Genomic DNA, 25,800 nt, shown 5'->3' with positions numbered 1-25,800 from the left:
TCTACCCTTCAGTTATAAGCAATATAAGACAGCTGTGTCTACAGAGTGATGATCAGGATAAAATGTAGTGTTGGCAATGATGGAGTGTGGTTTCAGTTTGCAGGACACTGAAATATTTTACTGGTTTTCCTTGTAGCTATTTAAAGTTTTTGTGTTATGTTCTAATTGATCATACAAATATTCAGGCAAACAAGTTCCCCCTTGCTCAAAAAGTTCAGGAGGGAGTTCAAGTGGTGTAATTGCACAAAGACTGTAGAAACGATACAAAATCAATCCAAGTCAAGCTGGAAAACACGGCTAGAGGTGAACTCACATCTTCCAGAGTTTGCTGCAAAAATTTGCTTCACGCTTTATGTAAAAACCCGTGAACTGGGATTCGCCCATCAGACTGTGGTTTCTCTCATTTTAAAGACATTAAGTCATTTTAAACTTAAAATGTATTTACCTGAATGGGACTTGACGATTTGTGTTTCCAAAAGAGGGGCTTAGATCCCACAAAATGACTGTTTAAACAGGTACTGCATATGTCCCCACAAAATAAATTACACAAAAATACATACAAATTTGAATGTTATTGAGATGGTGTGGTTGTCATGTTACTTGTTGGATGACCATTTGACAGGAACTATAGGCACACTGGGCTTTTCCAAGTTTCTCACCTACTATACTGTCATCAAGGTTTAAACATTCCTAAAGTGGATTTTTAAAATACTTTCACTGATTCATTAATTCCTGCAACAGCTGCATCCCAAATAACTAACAAATCTCTTCACTTTTATCTGGAGAACATCTGGATTGGACTAAAATGAAATGTTATAAACCCCATAATGCGAGGCGAGTCCAACACCGTGTACTGATGCAATCATTTAAAATGATCAACGCCCTCAGTGCATGCAGAATAGTTACAAGAAGGCTTTTTTTAAGTTAATAGGTAAAAGTCAGTATGAAGTCAGTAGGATTATAATGACACTTGGACAAGTTAGACCATTCTTTCAAATGATTTTCATAAGTTGAAAAGCAGTCTTCAGGCTGCAGGAGCTCATGGACAACCTCTGAAAAATATTCAGTTTATCTGTGATACAGTTGATATCATTTGCTTTTCATCCCTTCAGTGCCATTTCAACCAAGTTCCTCTATCACATTTGGAAGCCAGGATTTTCCAACCTCAAAGTTGGGGTCTCAGTCTTGCATTCAAATACTGTTAAATGTAAAAGATTGCCTAAAGCCGCTCTGTGCCCTCAGCCATTGGCAGCATCACTGGATCATGTCCTGTAAAGTCCATGTTAACTGCTTTCTCTCTTATCTTCACCTCACCTCCCTTCTTAGACACAACACTCTTTCAAACAGTTTAGCTACTGTGTCTGTATCCTGGGGATTAGAGGTACCCATGTGTGCTACATCTCGAGGACACAAATCACATCACGCACATAAGCCTGAACTTCACTGACACAGTTGTGGAGGCATGTGCAGTTAAACACATTCAAGCCTTTAATCCCCTGAAAATATACTGCCACAGTTCCTCAAAGGCTCTGGTAAATTAGATTAACTAACTCTGTAAATATAGATCGAGAGGGTCTGTGTCCTTGAAATCACCAAATTCATTACTATCTCCGTCTGTCTTTTTCTTTTAAATGGTTCTTTGTTCACTCATTGCAGGCCTTTTTTCAGTGGGACTATGGTCATCGTGGTTTTGTCTTTAATTTATTTCTCCTTGAATCTTACAAGTTTCAATTTCAGAAGTCTTTTGCTGTTTTATTTATCCATCCGTCTCCCCCACTTTCAGGGCAATGCGGCTCACATCTAATTTGCCAGAGTGCATGGGAACAGGAGCCTAGCAGTTGGGTTTTGAGCACCGAGTGTTTAATTTAAGAATCAGGAGATGATTATGCTATCATTGATTAAGAAATTCTAGTTGATTGCGGTGCTTTGAGGACATTCCTTAAGGATCACACATCAGTGACTCCCAATACAAAAAGTAGGATTAACAACGCAACATAAAAATATTGTGAGAACCACATCGATTTGAAGAAATCCAAAACCTAACTCTTATTGACTTTTAGTAATCCACCTGGGATGTAAACATGTGTATTGTGCACAGCTGGCTGGGATAATCCGAGCTCCACTTATCTGCCTGCTTGACAGAAGGCAGCGTAATGTTCAGATTGAGCTGTAAAATCTGAACTCGGATACACAAGAGCTGACATAAAGTTAAAGAGGTACATTATTGGAATTACTTTAGTACTCCTAATGCATATGAACATATTTATAGTTCTTGATAAAAACAGGATCATACCTCACCAAACTGATTCAGTGCTCCACCCATTCACTCAAATGTTCTTGTATTACTCAGTGATGGTTTCGGGACCTGCTTGGTCAGCGAAAGTCAGTAAGCTAATGAGTTTTATGATGTCTTTCTCTGTCTCACACACACACACACACACACACACACACACACACACACACACACACACACACACACACACACACACACACACACACACACACACACACACACACACACACACATCTAATGACATGTGGCTTCACCATCTGTCTCATAAACTCCTATGCAAATAAAAAGCATTAAGCTCTAATATGGTGGCTGTGCTAATAACAGGCGTGCAAGCTGCAGCCACTGAAATTGTTACATTTGCATTGTGGGTGCAAAAGCACAATGAAGATGTGGCGACACGTGATTGGCAAGAAAGAGGAAGCAACACTCTCCTTCATTAGTGTCTCGCTCTCTCTCTCTCTCACCCTCTCTTGCTTAATGAAATATGTTACACTTGCTTCTGCCTAATCAAAGCCAATTAGCTTTCCTGTGTGCTCACTGATAACTCCCTCAGTACATTTACCAGTTTCTTCAGGAAAGCATTTACAATAGCTGCTACTCGGCTCATCACTGTAGAATTGATTCATTCTTAATATTTTGCCTTTCTCACCTACACACACTGGCCAATATGCAGCACAGACAAATAAGTGCAAAGGGAGCACTCCAGTACTGCAGTCTACTGTTTCACAGTCTTGTTGGGCTGATTAGTACCACAAAATGAAAATACGGTGTTCATTGAGATTGTTGTTTATGTTTAAACATCTAATAATACACTTTTTGACAGTGGAAAAAGGTTTTCTTCACTCTCTCAAATTTGCATTTGGTGTCCACAAACTTCTAAATGAAATATCAGCTGCAGCTAAGTCCTCCACTACCGTGTTCACAGCTTGTCACCGACTCTGCTGTTCAAGGTGGGTATCTAGAGGGTCTTTACCAGCTACATGGGGCTACGTTATTATTATGGAACTATATGCTGAACCAAAGCTACTTATTTTTTATTTATTTATGAGTAAACCAGCACATTTTAAGGTGCTTTAAGGTTTAATCTATAGTTTTTCTACATTTAACAGAAAAACAATTGAAAAGTTGTACAAGTTGTTATTGATAATACAAGAATACAAAAAATATGAAAAAACTGCTGAGAGCAGAGCAGAGCAGGCCATTTGGAACTATGTAATATGAAAGATTAAGTCGATGAATAGCGTGAGGTATAAAGGGAAAGCGAATGACAGAGGAATGACATTTGTATTGTATTACTAAAGAAAAATCAAGAATAACTTCTCAAGTCAGTAAACCTTCCCTGTAGAGGTGCTATAGGTATATTATACTTGGCCAAATATGATTTATGACTGTAATTTAAAAAAAAAAAAAAAGAGGTGTGGATGATTCAGCATTTGATGACTAATGCTTTCCTCAACTGAACCAGCAGACTGTAGTCTCTGTATTTTCCACACACCTAAATCCTCTTTATTTCATTGTAGTAAAAATGATCCCATCTCTTGAATGAACAAATTCACTGTGTATGTTCACAGTATTGGTTAAATAATCTGAAATAAAGTTAAGAAGCAAAATAGTAATTGATGACAGAGGATAAAATGGTTCTTTTGTCAGATTATTTCTTTAAACTACTGTAATATCAGTAGCATAGATTGTGCGGGGCAACCCCCAAAGCACATTTTAATCCTTCCCTTCTAGTTATTTTTGCCTCCATGCTCACTGCTGTTTCTTCCAGAAGACACATCCAAAACCACAGCAAAATGAGACTAGTCTTACTATAGAATGACCATGCTGTGGCTGTGAGAAAGATTAGCATCCAGAATTTACCACTGACCTTTCTGATTTCTTACATTTTTGCATATTTTTCACACACGTTTCAGATCATCAAACAAACTTTAATGTTAGACAAAGATTTTTTAAATTGCAGTTTTTAAATGATGATTTAATTTATTAAGGAAAAAAAATCCAAACCCACCTGACCATATGCAAAAACACAATGGCTCCTTAAACCTAATGACTGGCTGTGCCACCCTTGGCAACAAGAACTGGAGTCAAGCATTTGCGATAACTGACATTGAGTCTTTCACATCAATGTGGATGAATTCTGGCCAGCTCTTCTTTGCAGAATTGTTTTAATTCAGCCACATTGAAGCATTTTTAAGATCATGAAAAATCATCTCAATAGGACTAGGTCACTCCAAAACCTTCATTTTATTTATTTATTTTAGCCATTCAGAGGCGGACTTGCTGGTGTGTTTCCGATCATTGTCCTGCTCCAAATGAGCTTGCGTTTCAGAGCACAAACTTATGGTCAAACATCCTTCTTCAGGATTTCCTGGTAGGGAGCAAAATTCATGGTTCAACCAATTACAGCAAGTTGTCCAGGTCCTGCAGCAGCAAAGCAGCCCAGACCATCACACTACCACCACCATGTTTGACTCTTGGCATTAAGGGCGTAGGAATGAGTTTACTATTGGGGGGGACGCATATCGGAAACCTGACAGATCCGTAAATACTCTGTGTGTCCCAGTGATCCCAGGAGCTATGTTGCCCGGGGGCTTGTCCCCCTGGTAGGGTCTCCCATGGCAAACTGGTCCTGGGTGGGGGTCCAGACAAAGAGCTGTTCAGAAGACCCCTATGTTTGTAACAGCAAGGGAACAATTTACCCTGCTAGGGATAGGGTTACCGGGGCCCCACCCTGGAGTCAGGCCTGGGGAGGGAGCTCGAGGGAGAGCGTCTGGTGGCTGGGCATTAGCCCGTGGTGCTCGGCAGGGCACAGCCCGAAGAGGTTACATGGGCCCACCCTCCTGTAGGCCCACCACCCGCAGGAGGCATCGTAGGAGTCGGGTGCAGTGTGTGTCGGGCGGTGGCCGAGGGTGGAGGCCCTGGCGGACCGATCCCCGGCTATCGAGACTGGCTATTGGGACATGGAATGTCACTTCTCTGGTGGGGAAGGAGCCTGAGCTAGTGCGTGAGGTTGAGAGATACCAGCTAGATATAGTTGGGCTCACCTCAACGCATGGCCTGGGCTCTGGAACCAGTCTCCTGGAGAAGGGCTGGACTCTGTTCTGGAGTTGCCCTCGGTGAGAGGCGGCAAGCTGGGGTGGGTATTCTTGTATCCCCCCGGCTTGCTGCCTGTACATTGGAGTTTTCAGCGGTGGATGGGGGGGTAGTTTCCCTGCGCCTTCAGGCTGGGGAACGGGTCCTGACTGTTGTTTGCGCTTATGCGCCAAATGACAGTTCAGAGTACCCACCCTTTTTGGAGTCACTGGGCAGGGTGCTGGAGAGTGCTCCATCTGGTGACTCCATAGTCTTGCTGGGAGACTTCAACACTCATGTGGGCAATGACAGTGAGACCTGGAGGGGCATGATTGGGAGGAACGGCCTGCTCGATCTGAACCCGAATGGTGTTTTGTTGTTGGACTTCTGTGCAAACCACAGTTTGTCCATAACGAACACCATGTTCGAAAATAAGGATGTCCATAAGTGCACATGGCACCAGGACACCCTAGGTCGCAGGTCGATGATCGATTTTGTAACCGTATCATCAGATCTGCGGCCGTATTTTCTGGACATTCGGGTGAAGAGAGGAGCTGAGCTGTCAACTGACCACCACCTAGTGGTGAGTTGGATCAGGTGGCGGGGGAAGATGCTGGACAGACCTGGCGCATCTAAACGTATTGTGAGGGCACGCTGGGAATGCCTGGCAGAAGCCCCAGTCCGGGAGATCTTCAACTCCCACCTCCGGCAGAACTTCGACAGCATTCCGAGGGAGGCTGAGGACATTGAGTCAGAATGGACCATGTTCTGCACCTCCATCGTTGAGGCTGCTGCTCAGAGCTGTGGCTACAAGGTGATTGGTGCCTGTCGTGGTGGTAACCCCCGAACCAGATGGTGGTCATCGGAGGTGAAGGGAGACATCAAGCTGAAGAAAGAGTCCTAACAGGCTTGGTTAGCCTGTGGGACTCCGGAGGCAGCTGACAGGTATCAGCAGGCCAAGCGGAATGCAGCTCGGGCAGTGGCCGAAGCAAAAACTCGGGTGTGGGAGGAGTTCGGTGAGGCTATGGAAAAAGAATTTCGGAGGGCATTGAAGCAATTCTGGCAAACCATCAGGCGACTCAGGAGGGGAAAGCAGTGCTCCACTCACACGGTTTATAGTGCGGGTGGGGTGCTGCTGACTTCAACTGAGGCTATAGTCAGACGGTGGAAGGAATACTTCGAGGACCTCCTGAATCCCACTGACACACCTTCTGTAGTGGAAGCAGAGTCTAGGGACAAGGGAGAGGACTTGAACATCACTGGGGGTGTGGTCACTGAGGCAGTTAACCAACTCCTTGGTGGCAGGGCCCTTGGGGTGGACGAGATTTGCCCTGAGTTCCTGAAGGCTCTGGATGTTGAAGGGCTGTCTTGGTTGACACGCCTCTGCAACATCGCGTGGAGATCTGGGGCAGTGCCATTGGATTGGCAGACCAGGCTGGCGGTCCCCATCTTTAAGAAGGGAGACCGGAGGGTGTGCTCCAACTTTTGGGGGATTACACTCCTCAGCCTCCCCGGAAAGGTCTATGCCAGGGTGCTGGAAAGGAGGGTGCGTCCGTTAGTCGAACCTCGGATTCAGGAGGAACAATGCGGTTTTTGACCTGGTCACGGAATGCTGGACCAGCTCTTTATCCTCTCAAGGATATTCGAGTGTGCACATGTAGCAGAGTCTACATGTGCTTTGTGGACTTGGAGAAGGCATTCGACCGTGTCCCTCAGGGTATCCTTTGGGAGGTCCTGCGGGAGTATGGGGTGTCTGGCCCGTTGTTGCGGGCCATTCAATCTCTGTACAACCGCAGTAAGAGCTTGGTCCGTATAGCCGGTAATAAGTCGGATTCGTTTCCTGTGGGTGTTGGACTCCGTCAGGGCTGCCCTTTGTCACCGATTTTGTTCATAATTTTTATGGACAGAATTTCTTGGCGTAGCCAGGTGGCAGAAGGCTTCTTCCTTGGTAGCCTCAGAGTCTCATCTCTGCTCTTTGCAGATGATGCGGTCCTGTTGGCTTCATCAGGGGGTGGCCTCCAGCTCTCAGTGGAACAGTTCGCAGCCGAGTGTGAAGCAGCCGGCATGAGAATGAGCACCTCTAAGTCTGAGGCCATGGTCCTCAGCCAGAAAAGGGTGGAGTGCCCTCTCTGGCTCAGGAACGAGTTCTTGCCCCAAGTGGAGGAGTTCAAGTATCTCGGGGTCTTGTTCACGAGTGACGGGAGAAGGGAGTGGGAGATCGACAGACGGATCGGGGCTGCTTCTGTACCGGTCTGTCGTGGTGAAGAGGGAGCTTAGTGTAAAAGCGAAGCTCTCGATTTACCGGTCGATCAACGTTCCTACCCTCACCTATGGTCACGAGCTTTGGGTAGTGACCGAAAGAATAAGATCGCGAATACAAGCGTCAGAAATGAGTTTCCTTCGAAGGGTGGCTGGCCTCTCCCTTAGAGATAAGGTGAGGAGTGCGGCCATCCGGGAGGGACTCAGAGTAGAGCCGCTGCTCCTCCACATCGAAAGGAGCCAGTTGAGGTGGGTCGGGCATCTGATTAGGATGCCTCCTGGCCACCTCTTGGGTGAGGTGTTCCGGGCATGTCCCACTGGGAGGAGGCCCCGTGGTAGACCCAGGACACGCTGGAGAGATTATATCTCTCGGCTGGCCTGGGAACGCCTTGGGGTCCCTCCGGATGAGCTGGAGGAGGTGGCTGGGGAGAGGGAAGCCTGGGCTTCTCTGCTTAGGCTCCTGCCCCCACAGCCTGGCCCTGGATAAGCAGAAGAGAATGGATGGATGGATGGATGGATGGATGGATGGATGGATGGATGGATGGATGGATGGATGGATGGATGGATGGATGGATGGACGGACGGACGGACGGATGGATATGTTTTATAATTGTAAGATGTGGGCAAACCACCAAACAAAATGGCTTGAGTCTTTTATCAAGCATAATGACCATGTCATTCCAAAGCTGTACACTTACTATATCAGGTGGCCACACTGATACTAGCAAGCTAAATATTTCAGTAGCACAAAAATAACTTATTAGCACACACATGTGCAAAGTTTGATATGTTTTATTGGTCGAAAACATTTAATACTGGTCAAAAATGCATTTATGTAGGTTGATTGTCAACAGAATTGGTTCTTTAATGAAACAACATTCTGACATGAAAGAACCCTCACAGATAATGTAATGAACAAATTATTCATTACATTATCTGTAATGAATAATATTATTTTTAATATCAACCTTAAGTAAGAAACAGCTATTAAAATATGCCTACTCAGTTTGAAACTCTGTTTGTTTGGCCAAAAAAAAATTAAATCTACTAAATAAAAATAAATATCAATAAAAATAATAACCAAAGAAAATAAATAAAAGTGATACCTCTCACATATAATCAACAAGCTGTATGCCTCATTGACAACAAAGTGTGCTGTTGCATTTTACGGCCCTGCATTTAATAATTGTCAAACAAAGGGTTAAAAAATATTGGCCTAGGAAAAGAGCCAAAATGTTTTTTCCGCCTCTCTTTTGCAGCCACAAACTGCTGGCAAATTGACTTCTTGTCCAGTAAATATTGGACAAGTGACCATCCATGACTGAAAAAGATTTGGTTTCTATATATGAAAGTAAACTGACAACAAGACGGGGTGCACATTTGGGGTGGGACAAATGTGCCTCTCTCCAATATTGGGGGGGACACCCCCCCTGTTCCTATGCCTATGCTTTGTAGGATTTTTTTTTTTTTTTAATGAAATGCTGTGTTCAGCTTTTGTCTCATCAGTCTACAGAATATTTTTCCCCAAAAGTCTTGGGGATCATCAAGATGTTTGTTTTTTGCCAAATATGAGACGAGCCTTTGTGTTCTTTTTGGTCAGCAGTGGTTTTCCCCTTAAAACTCTCCCATGGATGCCATTGTTGTTCAGTCTCTTTCTTATTGTTGAATCATGAACTCTGACCTTAACTGAGGCAAGTGAGGCCTGCAGTTCTTTAGATATTATTCTTCGTTTTTTGGGACCTCCTGGATGAGTTGTTGGAGTAATTTTGGTAGGCCAGCCACTCTTACAAGTTTTCTCCATTTGTGGATAACGCTCTCACTGTGGTTCTCCCAAAGCCTTGGAGATTACTTTATAAGTCTTCAAGATGCCAACGACTTTGTTTCTCAGCCATTCAATCACAATTATTTTATAATTTAACAAAAGGGGTGAATTACTTTTTCACACTGGGGCAGGAAGGTTTGGATAAATTTAATCATCATTTAAAAACTACATTTTGTATTTACTCAGGTTATCTTATTTTATATTCTAATATTAAAATTTGTTTGATATGAAACATGACAAATATGCAAAAAACAAAACAAAACATCATAATCCTAACCAGAACTATTATCATTACCCTATAATTTGGAGAAAGGCAAAAGAGACATTTTGGGGAAAAAATGTAAATATTATTTGTCTGGTAGAATGATTGTTTTCTTTGCTCCCTTGAGAGAGAAGAATTTCATAAAAATTATGAATTTTGATTGCCCAGGGATAGAGTGACACAGGAAAAAAAACACAAATGTAACACCAAGGCCAGAGCTGCCACTGAGGCATAGAAATATCATGGAATGGTTAATGTTGCAGGAAATTACTCTATAGATAGCAAGTTATTACTGAAACCAACACTGACCATTTGGCAAGGCTTTGCTTGTGCCCAGCTAAACCAAAAGTCTTTTCAGTTTAAAGAGCCAAATGACAGACGGGGAGGCCTGTAGCACATCCACATCTCGCCACTGACGCTGACACACAGTCTGCTCTCTGTTTACAGACTGCAGGAAAAATCACTTTGTTGCAACTGCTGGAGGTTTTCCTGATTGCAATGATGTGAAACAGGCTAGATGTACTGCTTTAGATTGTATGCCATTTATTTCTTGTTAGGCTCCATTACCAGCACATATTGTTTCAGTAACGTCTTTGAATTCAGATAGATCACACAGAGTGCACGCAAGATGTTTGCTATATTGGGCACCGCTGACTGTTACGCATTTTGTAACGTAGAACAAACGTGCAAATGATGTGTGACAGCATATCTAACATGTCATTAACAACAATTTACCAGCTATTAAAGTGCTGTTTAAACAGGACCAAACAGATGTTAACAACACCAATGTGATGATTCGAGTGAATAGTAAGCCTGTTATTAAATATGTTAATAATAGAGTTTAGGGTTGTTCTATTCATGAATATTAAAGCTTTTCTGTTTCTTATATACAAGATATTCTAGACAATTAATCAACCCCCCATTTCACCACACTCTAAAACATACCCAGCACCCATCACTTTCTGTCCCGCTTGTGTCGCTGCACCTGTGAGAGGAAAGCTGGCTCTGCTCCTGCTAGACCCAGGTATTGGTAAATGTCACAGCTAGTGGCTAATCCAGCAGGGTAAATGCCACCTAAGCCTTGTCACTAAGCCAACAGCACCCCAGAACAGCTGATGTGGCAAAGAGCAAACCCATTTACTGTTGACTGTCAGACTACTGCATGCAATCCAGAGTCCCCCATCACAGCGGTCAGCATACAAAACATTATGTTTGTTGCTTGGCCCACAGTGCAGGCACGTATTAAACACCTCAGCTCTCACAGGCACAGTGAGAAGAGCGGGTGTGAGCAACAGTAGATGGAGCGCTGAGAGAAGTGGTGAGAAAGAGAAATAGGACATGAAAAGCAAAAGGGTTAATTTTTTGTCCTCCTTTTTGTTGTTGTTTTTTTTACTGGACACCTTTTGTTTTGCATAAACTGCTTTGTGAAAACAGATTTGAAATGGTGGTTTGCTCCTGGCAGTGACAGTAGACCTCTCTTTTATTATTTTTCACCATCCTCTCCAGAAATTGCCTCCCGCTGTTTGAATCACAAATTTCGCTGCAGTTTTCCAATATCCTAGATAAAGTATAAACATTTTTATTGATGCCATTAATGAAATGTAAGCAATGTGTGACAAGCTGCCGGTGTAGCCACAGTAAATAAAGTCTACAGCAATGATGTCAATCCATGAGCTGTGATGCCCTTAGAGAATATAGGCATCGTCTCTTTTTTTTTTTTCCAGATCAGAGACAACACCTGGACTGCTTTTAGTGTGAAACCATTTTGAAAGGTGTCTGCAGTCGAGCAACATGTTTCCACCTGGACCTCGCTAAGGTTTGGCCTGACTTTGACATGCGTTTGCTCCCACTTTGTGGCTCGCTCAGGGGTGAATGCCAGTATCCATGGTGAAATGCTCACAAAGCAGAGGCCGTACAGAGACTTTTTTTTTTTTTTGCCAGGTTATTCCAACAATTTTGTGTCATTCTTCTATAAAAGAAAAAAAGGGCATGATCTTTAGACATTAAATTCTCCCTTTTAATATTTAGAGGTTTTTTCCCCTTGTTTTTCCATTTTTATTTTAAATTTTAATCACAACCTGCTGTTAGTCATGCTGCTGTAAGTTATAGCTTGACTTTTAGCGTACCTTCTCCTTTTATACACCAATCAAAGTCCTTGTATGAAAAAGGCTCCTTGGCAAACAGGATGAGCCTGAACCAGAGATATCTCACTGATTAAAATAAATGTCATCCACAGAGGAAGGATAAATTTGTTAAAGCCCTGCAGACTATATGTGGTTCATGGCACCCACCGTGATGTCCCTGGTCTGCATAAAATAGGTGTATCTCTTTGAAAGTCTGACTGTGATACAACTCAATCTGCTGGATAAACAAAGATGGACAGAAAGAGGAGATGAGAAGAATGACTGACAGTGGCGGGGAAGCAATCAATTTGGGAGTGATGGAGTGAGTAATGATGGTGACAGCAGCTGCACTGGGTCCGACACTTTAATTTTATCTATTTATATGATCATCTGAGATCGGTGTGAAGTGCTGTTAGAAAATACAGTGAGAATACTAACCAGAGAGAAATACCAGCCCGACTGGAAGGAGTGATTGACACATTACATGGGGAAAAATAATTTAGTTTGCGGCATAAAAATATATTCAGCACATATGCTGCCAGTCTCATGAGACACAAGGCACCTTACACTGATCGGTACTTGTTAGATGTGCCCTCGGTGGGTTTGTAATTTGCAGTGTGTTCTAATTCAGCCTCAGTTCGAAATTACTTATCACTGGCAGGTGCAAAAGATCGCGTGTAATGATGGCAATGATTGAGGGAGAGGGAAATCAATCATCATCTCTTGCAATACATTACAGTTTAAAGCCTTATAAAAAAAAAGATACAGGTATCTCTCATTTATATAAAAGTATACAGACACTGCACTGCTCAGTCTCTGCAGTCTCTTTCACACATGCGTAGGCACATGTGACAAACTCTCCTCATCCAAACGCACAAACACTGAGAAATTCTGGGGGTTGACTACTGATTGATGATGTAGCAGTTGGAAACAGAGACAGGAAATCATAAGAGTGATGATGCACTCTAATGTCCTTTTTTTTTTTTTTTTTTTTTTTTTTGCTCAAGCCAAGTTATTGAAAAACATCAAAATTTATAGATTTACCTCAGGGGTGGGGGGAAGCTTGACACTCTGGGTGCTCTGTCCTCATCACAATTTAGATAAAGTGCTTTAAAATGCTTCAGAAATTTAGAGATGGCGAGATGGAGCGGCATGACCATGAGGCACATCCCCTGATGTGACTTTTTATGAATAAATCCCCTGTGTGGCCAGGATTAGATTTGCCTTTCTGTCTGTGTCCATCCTCTTTGATCTGTTATTCATTGTTGCTGGCGCTCTCTCTCTCCCTCTCTCTCTCTCTCTGGAACTTAACAACCCAGCCTTAATTTAAGAAAAAGTATTGGCACACCTACATATAGTTCCAATAAACCACTAAATCCCAAAGACTGAAAAGGCACTTTAAAATTTTAAATAATGACTAAAATGTTAAGCACAAAATGTCCTTATCTTAAGTTTTTAAAAGCAAGAAACAGCTCACACAAATTCCTGTTTTATCTGTTGTCATTTCAAGGCCATGAAAAACAAAAAACAAAACAACAAGTTTTAGTTTCTCTGAGCTCACCAGTCCATCATATCCCACTGAAACCAACACTACACATTAAACTTAAATTGGACATTTAATGCCACAATGCTTCAGTACAAAAAGCAGTGTTAAAACAGAATAAAAAAAAAACATTATTATAGTCGCGCATTTAATTTCAAGGTGATTTATCTGTATCCGCTCACCTCTCTGCCTCGCACGCTGAGGTATGAGGAGTGTGGACGCGTTGCCGCAGGCGATGCTTGATGCCTCCAAGCTCCCGTTACCGGCTCCGTTCTTCAGCGCATCAACCTGCGCTCCGACGCACTCGGAACTGATAGATGTCTCATTTCGCACATAGTCAGCCATGTTTCAGATTTAATGTTTGCAACGTAAGCTGAAGTCGTCTAATGTTACGAAATAAAATCAAGATTCCGAGCCTCTAAAGTGTCAAATAACTGGACTCTGCATCCATAGTCCATCACACTCACTGAATGTGGTATAAGTAATCGCTTCCCAATTTGCAAAACAAAAAACGTAGATTAGTTTTCTTTCTTTAATGTTTCCCCTTTTACGTTACTGTAGGTGTGTCCCAGTGGGCATCGCGCGTTAATCAAGGAATGACGCGCGCCAGGAGAGCTGAGCGCGGCGCACTGCTGCGCTTTTGCCAAATGAACTGAGAGAGTCGGGGACTGCTGTCTTAAAGTGCGTGTGGTTTGTGTGTGTCTGCATGTGTGTGAGCAGTGGGGATTAAAAAAAAAAAAAAAACTGGCCAGTTTTTATGTGTGTAACCCATACCCGGACAGGAACAAATTTATAACAGCCTTTTTGGGAGGCAGCACTGTTTGACTCAATTAAAAAAAAAAAAAAAATCCTGTTGAACCTTAAAATGAAAACAGTTAATCATTTTCTTGCACCACCATTAGCTGGAGGCAATGAGTACTGAAACACTGTTAGGGGGAAAGAATAGAACCCACTTCATATCTAAATAGTGACAGTCCTAACAGCTCAAGACCTCTTGAACTTTCCAAGATAGTCAATGATTTAATGTAGAAGCAGCGGGGGGGGGGCGGTTAAATGAATGAGACCTGGGAGAATACAGAGAACACAAAGAAAAATATCATTCATTGTATTTAGGTTTTGATTGTTATTACTTTACTGAAATCACTTCCACTTGTATTTGGCCATGTTGGCTGGTAATTGAATTAGAAGCGAGGACCTTTTCACATTATTTAAGCGTTGGCGAACTGCAAGCGATTTTGTGTTTTTTCCATGCACACCACCGCCCCCATGTGGCAGGTGTGTGTGGCTTTCCGGACATCTTGTTACAAATCTCTGCCTTGACTAACAAAGATTAGATCTGCAGAATATGCAAATGCATAAAAACAGAGTGAATATTTTCTAGTGTGATAGTTTTTTCTTCCCTATAATATTCTTATATTTTGCTTATCATTATCAAAATCATCATCATTACCTCTTTAACCCCTTCACTTGAAGTGATTGATTAGATCTTATGTTACTAAGAAGTGCCTAACAGGTTTTCTGCATACTTATTTAGCATTTTTTTGCCATGCTGCCTGCCCTCTAGCTGTGTGTGTGTTGTAATATTTTCATCTGCACTCATTTGATTACTCACTTAATTGCTCCTCATCAGCATTTATGGTTGCTGTAGAACCGTCTCTGGATGTGAGGTTATTCATTTCTTCCCAACAGTTTCTTTTAACCATTTCAGCTTCAATTCTCCCCAAAGCAGAAGTAATTTTATTTGAAATATTATCTTAATAGTCATCTGTGGAAAGAAGTATCCACACTGGTTGTTCTGGAAGAACCAATAGAACAGTCAAAGACTCAGTGAAGGCCTTTGTTCGGTTGTGGTTCTGGTATTTATTCAGTTCACTTTCTTGTGTCATTTTTTCCCCTTTCTCCATTTTCCCCTGTCTCTCTCATCACGGTTAGTGCTGGCTTCATGTCTCAGTGGCTTCTTGTTTCATTACTGGGTGATTGTCATCTGATTATCTTCTGTTTTACTTTGATGTTTCTTTCTCTTTAAAAAGAAAAAAAAACTATATATATATATATATATATATATATATATATATATATATATATACTTCCTGTTCTTGTCTTTGCAACAGTCAGCCCTGCCCTCACTGTTTCCACCTGTGCTCTGCTCCTACCTGTGTCTTGTTATTCAGTCAATCCTTTGTGTATTCCCCAATCTTTTGTCACACTGACACATTGAAAAGAAAAGAAAATCACCCCCATGACCTTTAGTTAGGTTCTCTCTCCAGCTGAAGTTCCTCCTCTGAGTGTAGAATTGAATGGGGTTTGTGAGTGGTTGTTTTGCCTTATGTTGAGCTGTTGCGTAACAAATAAACACTTTAATGGAGGAATGAAGATGTGGGAGGAAGCCAGAGTGCCTGGTGAGAACCCATGCAGACACAGGGAGAACATGCAAAGTCCACACAGAAAGGACCCAGCCTGGAACCCACAGTCTTCTTGCTGTGAGGCAACAGTTCTGACCACCACACCACCATCCCACCCTTACATGAGTCTGGAAAAACTAAATGTCTTAAATGTCTTATCCTTTACCCCTTTTATTGCCTGTGCATTCATCCTATGGACAATCCTTTGGACTAATGATTAGATAGATAGATAGATAGATAGATAGATAGATAGATAGATAGATAGATAGATAGATAGATAGATAGATAGATAGATAGATAGATAGATAGATAGATAGATAGATAGATAGATAGATAGATAGATAGATAGATAGATAGATAGATAGATAGATAGATAGATAGATAGATAGATAGATAGATAGATAGACTGCAGACTTGTAGTCTACATCACATAAAAAAAAAAGAATTCAGTGTCACATGGCAGTCTTGCCCTCTTTTATTTTGATGAGGTACTTGTAGCTCCAATGGCTTAGAAATGCTTGTTCCCGTCACTACTGTATACCGTGCTTCTGCAGTAACATTGTGTATCAAGTGCTCTTCATCATTTCTGAAAATAATCAACTGGGGGGTGGGAGTGCGGGTAGTTTTTACTCTTATTTTTACCATCTTTTGATTCTACTTTGGTCTGTTTTTGGCTTTCTCTGTTCTTTTATAATCAGGCTCATATATTTGTAAACAAAATAAAAAAAAAAAAAAGCTAAAATGGACGTGTTTGTGTCTTCAGGCAGTGTGGTAATATGATCTGATGTCTTTAAATAATAATATTGTTAAATGACAGAATGTATTTGCTGGTCTGTTTTTAAAGGCTGGATAGTCTAGATTATGGAAACTCTTTCCTATCACTTTATTGAGGTCTTGTACATCAAAGACACATTACACGCTTGTTTTTCCTAAAATGTAACAGACACCGTGCTTTCTGTGCCACTTGCACATTTGTGAAGTTAAAATGTCACTGTTCTCGGAAGGGTGTTATTACTGTGGAGCCGTTGTTTGCCCTCTGAATACTCAAATGATTTCCAGAAATAAAAGGGGGGGCATTATTACAAGCAGCCCAGCTCTAATCTTTCTCCTGGTCTAATTAGCTGGCTTGGGCAGGTCATGTGCAGAGCCACTTAGCCCAGATAAACAAGCCTTGTGAGGATGCCAATCAAGATGAAGAGAGAGAATAGTGCTCCCTGTTGGGCATCGTAATGGCACACTGCTATGACATGTTGATTACTGATGCCTCCCTGCTGATCAGGACAGGTTGGAGATAATCACTTGTTGGGTGGCACTTTGAGGCTGATGTCTGTAACTTTTGTTTAAACAATATATGCATACTCTGTTGCCATTTTTGTAAATACGAGATTTTGTTTCCATCAGAAATATCAAATAATCAGCTGTGTCTCTGGAGAATCAATTATGACAGAAAAACAAAATATTTTTTTCTGGCAAATGGAAGGTGATGACTGAAGGTAATGGATAGTGAATGCATCAGTGCTGAGCTGACCTGAAGTGAATTTCTGTTTCCTCCCACTCATCTGTCCTCGGGTTGTGGCTCCTAAACCCTTGAGATCGATTGTTCAAACATGGCTCCAAGCTGGTAGCGCATGTGTGTGTGTGCTCAGTGTACCAACCCATCAACAGTCATAAGTGCCTTGTCAGGAGCTACACACACCCCTATTCTGAGTGTTCAGGTGCACAGGAAGAAAGATTGATGTCTCCAGCACAAATTAAGCCATTTCCTGCTGTTGGTCTCACAAGCTTGTAACAAAAAAAAAAAAAAAAAAGCCAACTTCACCATCAGTATAGTATTTACTAAAGCGCTGGCTCTCAGAATTGGGTCCAGGAGCCCCCAGGAGGCATGACCTAATATAACCAAGGGTTCTTCAAAACAACTTGATTAAATCATAAAATTGTGCTTTATCATAAATATTGCATATATACAAACAAGGAATGTTAGGCCACTAAAACATACCTTATTAATATGACACTAACATGATACTAAATTTGCTTCTCGTGGGTGCAAAGAAATGTTGATGCTACTGCAAATTTAGTACACATCATCAAGTGATGTTAGGACTAAACCAACTAAAACAATATTAAAGCTATGAGGAGATCCTTGGAATATTTTCTCCTCAGTAAAGGGAGTTTTCCACAATAGGAGAAAACAAAACAACAGCATCATCTACTTTGTCACTATTTACTGCCCAGGAGGTGGAAGGTATTGAATATACATAATTCACTTTATTCTTAAAGGAAAGTGCTCTGGAGCAACATTCAGTGTGATGGCTCTAGCATTGTACCAACAATTAAATCCGTACAGTAAAAGCGTGGAGTGATGTGATTCACATTTCTGTGGACTGTTGAAGGATGGTAATGGATATCCATACATCTTTCCACCAACAGTTCTGCACATCAGTCAATATGCATTACTGTTGTTGGTGGTAATAAAAGGCAGCAGTGTGCCAAAAAAGGAGGGAAATTTTAATGGGGGGGGGGGGGGGGGGGGGGGGCGCTAATGCAAGTTCAAAGCATTGACTGAAAGGGTGGACGTGCTTGTTAGATCTCAGATACATAGGTTATGTTATAGTGAAGATGTAAGCTGTAAAAGAAACCTTGAGTTTTAATATCACTGTGAAATTATGATTCAACATTCTGCATGTGGATTTCTTTCCAAATTTATGTCAATAAAATAAATATATTTAGAGAACTTTCAGAGAATGAACTTGCTGGAGGCAGTTTGGTTCAGTGTGTACAAATTAATGCAATTTTGGACCTCCAAAGTAATTATTTCCTTACAGCAGGACACACACAAGAGCGCCTGTGTAGAAGATAAAATAAATACACCCATACATAATAAATCAAATACATAAATAAAAAAAAATCTGAACATTTTAGGACATTAAAAACCATTTAATAATAGTACATTATTGGATCACAGAGCAGCTGAAAAAGATCCTCACTCTAACACATTATCTTTTTGTGGGATCTTAAGTGTTGTAATAGCATTATCTCATCATCTCAGTCCACAGCAGTCACATTTACTTTGACCGTCTACTCAGTGCTGAAACTATTTGTTAAAGACACAGAGAGGAACTGCAAATTAATATGTACGTTGTAGCCTCCCAGGAGGCTTTGAGAATGAAAGGATCGTATCAGAATTGAATTGAAAGCAGCACACAATAAAAAAAAAAAGCCACCGAATAACAAAATCTTTCTGCAGACATCAGTTCAGTAGTGAATGAACCTTTTCAGCTTGCAGATTTGAATTGTTTGTCACCTTTGTCCCTTACGCAGAATTATCATAACATTTTTACTCCCGAAGGACTCTCCCATAATTACAGACACATTAACAATAACCCTTAAAATATAACTATGATCAAGTGAACTTTGTCAATCAAGATCTCTACTAAAGAATAAATAGCCCATTTTGTACACTTTGTTTGAATGTTAGTCTTTGATCCTAACCATTTTAAGCATTGGCATGGAAAACTGCAAGTAATGCAAAGAGGCACAGAGAGAAATTTTTAACCAGTGGTGACATTAAGGGTGATTTGTAGAGCTGCTTCTTGCAAAATAAGTGTAAAACTGATTAACCCCTGGGTCCTTGACTCTTAAGGAATAAATGAATGCTAGTGAGAGCAAACTTACTGGACACATTATTTTATATTAGCATATAATTTAGCCCAACTGTTGACAGAATGGATAACCAGTTCCACTGCAGGTTTGTTTCTTCACTACAGTACTGTGCAGCAGTCTTGAGCTACCACTCATGTTTTTATATTTGGCTTCCAATGAGTAAGACTTTCTTGTAATTTTTAAAGTAATAGTTCTCCAGGCTTTCTGAATGTCTTTCAAAGTTTTGCTTTGGACACTGGTTGGTCCAATCCTTGTATCTGACCATTTTCAGAGAACTGTTTGTTTGTTAAGCCACTTAACACTGACCTATGAAGCATTCAATTCTAAAAAAAAGACACGTAACTTAAGGGATGAATCACTGTTGTGGCTACACGTAACAGAAAACTTAGGAAAGAACCAATTTTAAATTGTATCTTTAGGCACTTTGTTACTAGAAGCCTGTCACAAAAACACACAGTTTGCCCCCATTTCTTTAACTGAATCTATAAAAAGGGCCAAAAATAGTTTGACAGGCATAAAATAATATTTTTTTGCATCAATAAGGTGTTTTCCAAAAAGCTATTAGCAGAAAAATTGGCAATTGCAGCATGGTGTGCAGTGTTTCCTTAAAGAGGAATCCGGACAAGTGGAGGACCAAAGAAGTGGCAGGCCTAAAAAAAACTATCGACAGCAGATGAACAATATTTGAGAGTCATGCCCTTAAGAAATAGGAAAACTTCCATTAAAGCCCTGACACAGCACCTGAGAGATGCATCTGAGCCTTCAATTGATCTACTGTTCACTGAAGCCTCATCAGAAATGGTTTAAATGGAAGAGTGGCTGTCAGGAAGGCATTCTTAAAGAAGGGAAACAGGGAGCAAAAGCTGAGGTACGTCAAATTACACAAAAACTGGACTAAAAATCAGTGGTGACAGGTCTGATGGAGTGATGAATCCAAATTTGAAATTCCTGGTTCAAATTATCATCAGTATATACAGAGGAGGTCAGGAGAGAAGTACCACACTGAATCTACAAACATCTGTAAAACACTGTAAAGGCTCTGTCATGGTTTGGGGCTGTATTTCATCCAGTGGTGTTGGGGATGTTTTAGAATAAAGGTGGTCATGCAGTACCAAATACTGACTTTCAAGCTCATTAGAATTGCACATTCTGTTTTTTATATACCATATTTCCATGCATACTTGCATATTTCAATAAACCACTGCACCTATTTTCCATTTTCCTGGCAAAAGAAATGGGGGTGGGGTGGGGGGCTCAAAATGTTTACTCAGTACGGTGTAACTCAAGAGATATCATATCACCTCAATAAAACCATTTCAATTCAATTTGAGCATTATGACCTTGAAGGTTTATGTCAGGCTTGTTGAATGAGACTAGATTGGAGCATGAATGTGTCATAAATACAACCGCTGCAGCTTTGAGTGTGTAAATGTAAGAGAAACACCCACATGGGTGATTATATTTCCATTGTGTTTAGAAGTGGCTTTTTAAGTTCTACTTCATGTTAAGTGACTGAGCTTGTTGGTGCACTCACACAGTTTACAACATTGTCTAATTTTCTTTTTTAAAATCGAAGTGTTTCATTAAACGTACTATCGGTGACTTTTTACACATTTCTGCTATTAATTATAATTTAATTGCCAATTTAATTATAATTTTACAAAATTTTGTTAGTAGTTAAAACTCAAATTTCACAATGCTGTGATAAGTGTATGTATGAAAGGAAAATGGAATTAATAGGAGTGTATGCTTAAATTTCAAATGCCCTACTGCACTTGAATGCATCGTTCAGTGTATGCGATCCGACGCTGTTCAGCAGCCAATCAGGAATCACGCTCAGAAGCGTAGGGTGAAGTCGAGGCGCAAATGGAGAAGGTAGCTACATGCTGAAGGGAGAACATCTCGGTTGATAAAGTGAAGAGAAAGCCAGAAGCAATTAGCTTACTTGCTGCGAGTTCAGGAGAGAGTGATTCGGCAAAGGGAGACGAGTTACAGCAGCTGGTGTTGCCGTTCGCGTTGGGAGCTGTGGATGCGCCGGAGCTAACAAACTCCGTTTGAAATCCAGAGCAACGGTGAGAACCACGTTTCGTTTAGCTACAGCTAGCTTGTTTCGGCTGCTGGAATTAAAGCTAATGAGTGAGCTATGGTGAAATAAGTGCAAACTGAATGTGTAGCTGCGAGTAGGCTGCAGTCACTGTGATTTATGTATTGTAATGTATGCTAAGAAGAGTTGTAGTTGTGTATTGTTGCTAAATGTGTTTTGTAAGCTCAAATTATAGGGGAACTCTATTCCTCCTTTGTAAATTAAAGCAGGTTAGAGGGCAATTTTTGGTGCAGTTTCTCTATTGTATTAATAGGCCTGTAATGCAAGGGAAGAAATTAAGCACACTTCTTTGATACCTCTAAACCAACTTGTATGTGTACTCATTTTGTTTAAAATTGTTTGTTTATTCAGGTTGTGATAACTTTTCACAAGATTGATTTGAAATTGTAACATAGTAGAACATTGTTCACACGAACAGTAAGTAAGATGAGTGCTTGAATATTTAGTTCTCATGTTTGATTAGTTTTGAATTGCTGAATGTTGTACAACTAAAACAGAGATTTAACTGACTGAGGACATATGACCAAGGTTAAATTCAATAGATATGTTGATTTTGAATCTTTAATGATGCATCTAAGAATATGAAGTAATGGACATATACATGTATGACCTTATCTGTAGGTCAGGTTTTTTTGAGTGGACAAGAAAAACAGTCTTGAGGACCCAGCGAGACTCCGATCCAATTCGATGGCGAGCTAAAAGGACTTTGGAGAAAGACCCAGATCCAGAGAAGGAAAGAGTCAAGTACACACATATACACATACAGACCATTCAGATAGATTCAGCATACCCAGTACACCTGCAACACGGGCTGTCTTTCCCATAAGAGACTCAGACGGACAATTTCCTTTTTCATCCCTAGTGGGACTTGTGCACAATTTTCTTTTTTTTGTTTTGGGGTTTTCAGTTAATTGATTGTAAGCCATGGCAAATTTTATTTTTATTATGTAACAATATAAGAGTTGCTACTCAATTTCATCTCTGTGTTCGGCTCATTATTACTGCTTTATTCCTTGGCTCCACGAACCAGGTTCTTCTGATCTTAGGCCCACAGTTGTTCTATCAGTTATCTCACTATTAAATGTAATCTGCTCTCGTATCTTGGGAAATTGGTTACATAAGTGGCGAGCCAGCCAGGAGCCATTTGAATTTAGCAGCAATACTGAGACGTGATCAGTATGGATTTCATACAGAAGTCTGGCGTCAAAATTCCAAACGCAGTTATTATCAGCGGAGTCACTAAGGTGGCCAGCCAAGATGAGCAGGTGATCGACTTTCTGAAACATTATGGGGAGATTGAGAGATGCTTTTCTGTTGATGATTCATTGTCTAAGTTCCACCAAAACCTGATCGTTGAATATTCCTGTGGTTCAGCCATAGAAGGTTTAGAGGCTCACTTACCTTATAAATACACCTCACATGATGACCCCACTGTTGTGTATGAAATCAGTGCACTCAGTAGCGTATATGCTGCCCAGGTTGGAAGTAATGTCACAAAAACTTACTCAGCTGAACTTAAAGAACTAGCCAAGCTGAGTGGCAAAGACTATAGTGAGGTGTTGAAGCAAACAATGTCCCAGATTGGGGAGGATGTTGGAGCCATTCAACCCGTAGCCGAAGATTCTCCCCATACACATGTTGAGACCATCACACTATCTTCACCCACTATTAAAGAGCAACAAGATCCCACTATTTTCCTAAATGCCACACCAAGCAGCAAAGGTGCTACTGACCATGTCACCCTCACTAGTAAAGGGAGGACACTGCCACTTTCATTAACTGATATGAACCCACCTGACATCCAGAAGGTCGTGGTTGAGCATATAGTACGGAGTCAAGATGTTGTTTCACCCATGCAGTCCCAAGTGAGGCTTCGCTCTTTCTCCGGGAAAACTTCCCGACCTAATAATGAAACCGATTATGACACATGGCGCGCACACATTGAACTACTCCAAAGTGATCCTAGTATGTCTCCCTTGCAAATATCCAGAAAGATTCTTGAGAGCCTGCTTCCTCCAGCAGCGGATATAGTAAGGGGTTTACGGCCTGAGTCATCACCCGCAGCCTACCTGCAGCTCCTAGACTCCGCCTTTGGCACAGTGTAAGATGGGGAGGAACTTTTTGCCCGATTCTTGAACACTCTCCAAGATCCAGGTGAGAAACCATCCACTTACCTCCATCGACTTCAGGCTGCATTAAGCCGCGTTGCAAAGAGGGGTGGAATTGCCTGTACAGAGGTTGACAAACATCTCCTAAAACAATTCTGCAGGGGTTGTTGGGATGACGCTCTGCTGAGTGCCTTGCAGCTTGAACAAAAGAAAACCGATCCCCCCCAGTTTTCAGATCTCCTACTACTGATTCGCTCTGAAGAAGATCGGCAACAAGCAAAAAGTAGTCGTATGAAAAAACACATGGGTACCACAAAACACAGAGCCCAGTTGCAGCTCCAAGGTGCCTATGCTTGTGAACCAGAAAAGAAACATGAGGGTAGTAACAATGCCATTGAGGAATTGAGGAAACAGGTGGCCAGTTTACAAAGTCAGTTAACTACATTCATGACACAGAAGAAAGAAAAAAATGAGGGATCTCCATGGAAACCTCAGGGCAGAATGTCAAGACCAGAGGAAGGGGATGCAGACGCACAAAGGCAGACTAAAAAAAAAACAGATATACAAACCCAAACCCTGGTACTGCTTCAACTGCGGCGAAGATGGGCATATTGCCTCACGTTGCACTGACCCTCCCAACCCTATCCTAGTAGGAGAAAAGAAGAAGCAGTTGAAAGAAAGACAGCTCAAGTGGGAGTCACAAAATGGTCCTGCCTCACCTTTAAACGGTTAACAGTTCCTGTTGTGGGACAAACAGGGACTGAGGGGAGTCAACAATGTCCCTCAGACATGCCAAGTGAATCCAAACTCTCTGTCAAGAGCTGTGGGGCGACTACATCCGCGGAAGAGCTTAATGCTCAACCACGCTCTGGCCTACGACATTCAAAGCAGAACCAACCCTCCCAAATGCCCAAACGGTTGGTTGGTACCAAGAGTACAGCTCAAGTGATTGTGAGAGGGGAAGAGGTTAGCTGTCTTCTTGACTCAGGATCGCAAGTTACAACTGTACCTGAGTCGTTTTACAAGCAATACCTCTCCGACCAGGAGATTAAGCCCCTGCACGACCTCTTAGAAGTGGAGGGTGCAAATGGCCAGCTGGTGCCATATTTTGGTTATGTTGAGCTTACCATAACTTTCCCAAAAGACTTCTTAGGGGATTCGATAGATGTGACCACACTCGCTTTGGTTGTGCCTGATACCTCACAGTCCCTCATGATTATAGGCACAAACACGTTAGATGTATTGTTTGACATTTACTCAGGGACTGATGTAATCTGTCGCCATTCTCTCCCATATGGCTACAAAGTAGTTTTCAAACTTATTGAGCTGAGACGAAAACAAGCAAGTAATGACCAGCAGGGGTTGGTGAGAATGCCAGGCAGGAGCCCTCAAGTCATCCCAGCCGGTAAAACAGTAGTGGTGGAGGGTGTTGCTCTGGCCAATGGCCTCCAAGGTGAAAAATCCGTTATTATTGAGTACCCATCATCATCCCCCTTGCCAGGTGGGCTGCTGGTCCGAGCTGGTCTAGTTGACTTCCCTCGGTTGCGGCCCCGTAAGTTGCCAGTAGTCATAAGCAATGAGTCAGACCATGACATTGTCATCCCTGCAAAAAGCACTATTGCAGAGATTGGCACTTATCAGACCATCCTATTAAAAGAACATTGCATAGTCAAGCAATCAGAATCCCTCCAAAGAACTCCAGAAACTCAGTCATCTCAAGAGTCCACCTTACATTTCAATTTTGGTGACTCCCCAGTCCCACTTGAATGGAGAGAACGCATCACTCGGCAGCTCAACAGCATGCCTGATGTCTTTGCGCAGCATGATCTGGACTTTGGCCAGACAGATAAAGTGAGACACCACATAAAACTCACAGATGAAACCCCTTTCAAACTGCGTGCCCGACCAATACACCCTCAAGACATTGAGGCTGTCCGAAGGCACATTCAAGAGCTCCTTGATGCAGGAGTAATCAGAGAGTCAGAGTCACCATTTGCGTCACCCATAGTGGTAGTACGGAAAAAGAATGGCCAAGTACGGCTATGCATTGACTACAGACGTCTGAATCTCCAGACTATAAAAGACGCATACAGCCTTCCAAAGCTGGAGGACACATTCTCAGCTCTCAGTGGTTCCCAGTGGTTCTCTG

General features: G+C 41.7%; 2 protein-coding genes across 2 annotated transcripts in view; one reads left to right on the top strand and one right to left on the bottom strand.

Annotated features, from left to right (window-relative positions):
- Positions 1 to 13,722, bottom strand: part of cckbrb (cholecystokinin B receptor b) — a 30,508-nt gene extending 16,786 nt beyond the window's left edge. Inside the window, exon 1 of the mRNA XM_030758467.1 lies at positions 13,560 to 13,722. Within this exon, the coding sequence (XP_030614327.1) occupies positions 13,560 to 13,722 (163 nt within the window). The remainder of the gene's footprint in view (positions 1 to 13,559) is intronic.
- Positions 13,723 to 21,167: 7,445 nt separating this feature from the next.
- LOC115801314 (uncharacterized) lies at positions 21,168 to 24,786 on the top strand. Its single transcript, XM_030759094.1, has 2 exons — positions 21,168 to 21,511; positions 22,165 to 24,786. Exon 2 carries the CDS (start codon positions 22,722 to 22,724, stop codon positions 23,646 to 23,648), a length of 927 nt encoding a protein of 308 aa, XP_030614954.1. The 5' UTR covers positions 21,168 to 21,511; positions 22,165 to 22,721; the 3' UTR covers positions 23,649 to 24,786.
- Positions 24,787 to 25,800: the final 1,014 nt, after the last annotated feature.

The sequence above is a fragment of the Archocentrus centrarchus genome, chromosome 21 (assembly GCF_007364275.1).
Source record: "Archocentrus centrarchus isolate MPI-CPG fArcCen1 chromosome 21, fArcCen1, whole genome shotgun sequence".
Taxonomy (NCBI): Eukaryota; Metazoa; Chordata; class Actinopteri; order Cichliformes; family Cichlidae; genus Archocentrus; species Archocentrus centrarchus.
The sequence above is the reverse complement of the archived record's forward strand: the minus strand, read 5'-3'. Positions and strand labels throughout refer to the sequence as shown.

Bases quoted from the DNA above. Each gene is read 5' to 3' on its own strand.
- LOC115801314 (XM_030759094.1), top strand. From the start codon at position 22,722: ATGGATTTCATACAGAAGTCTGGCGTCAAAATTCCAAACGCAGTTATT.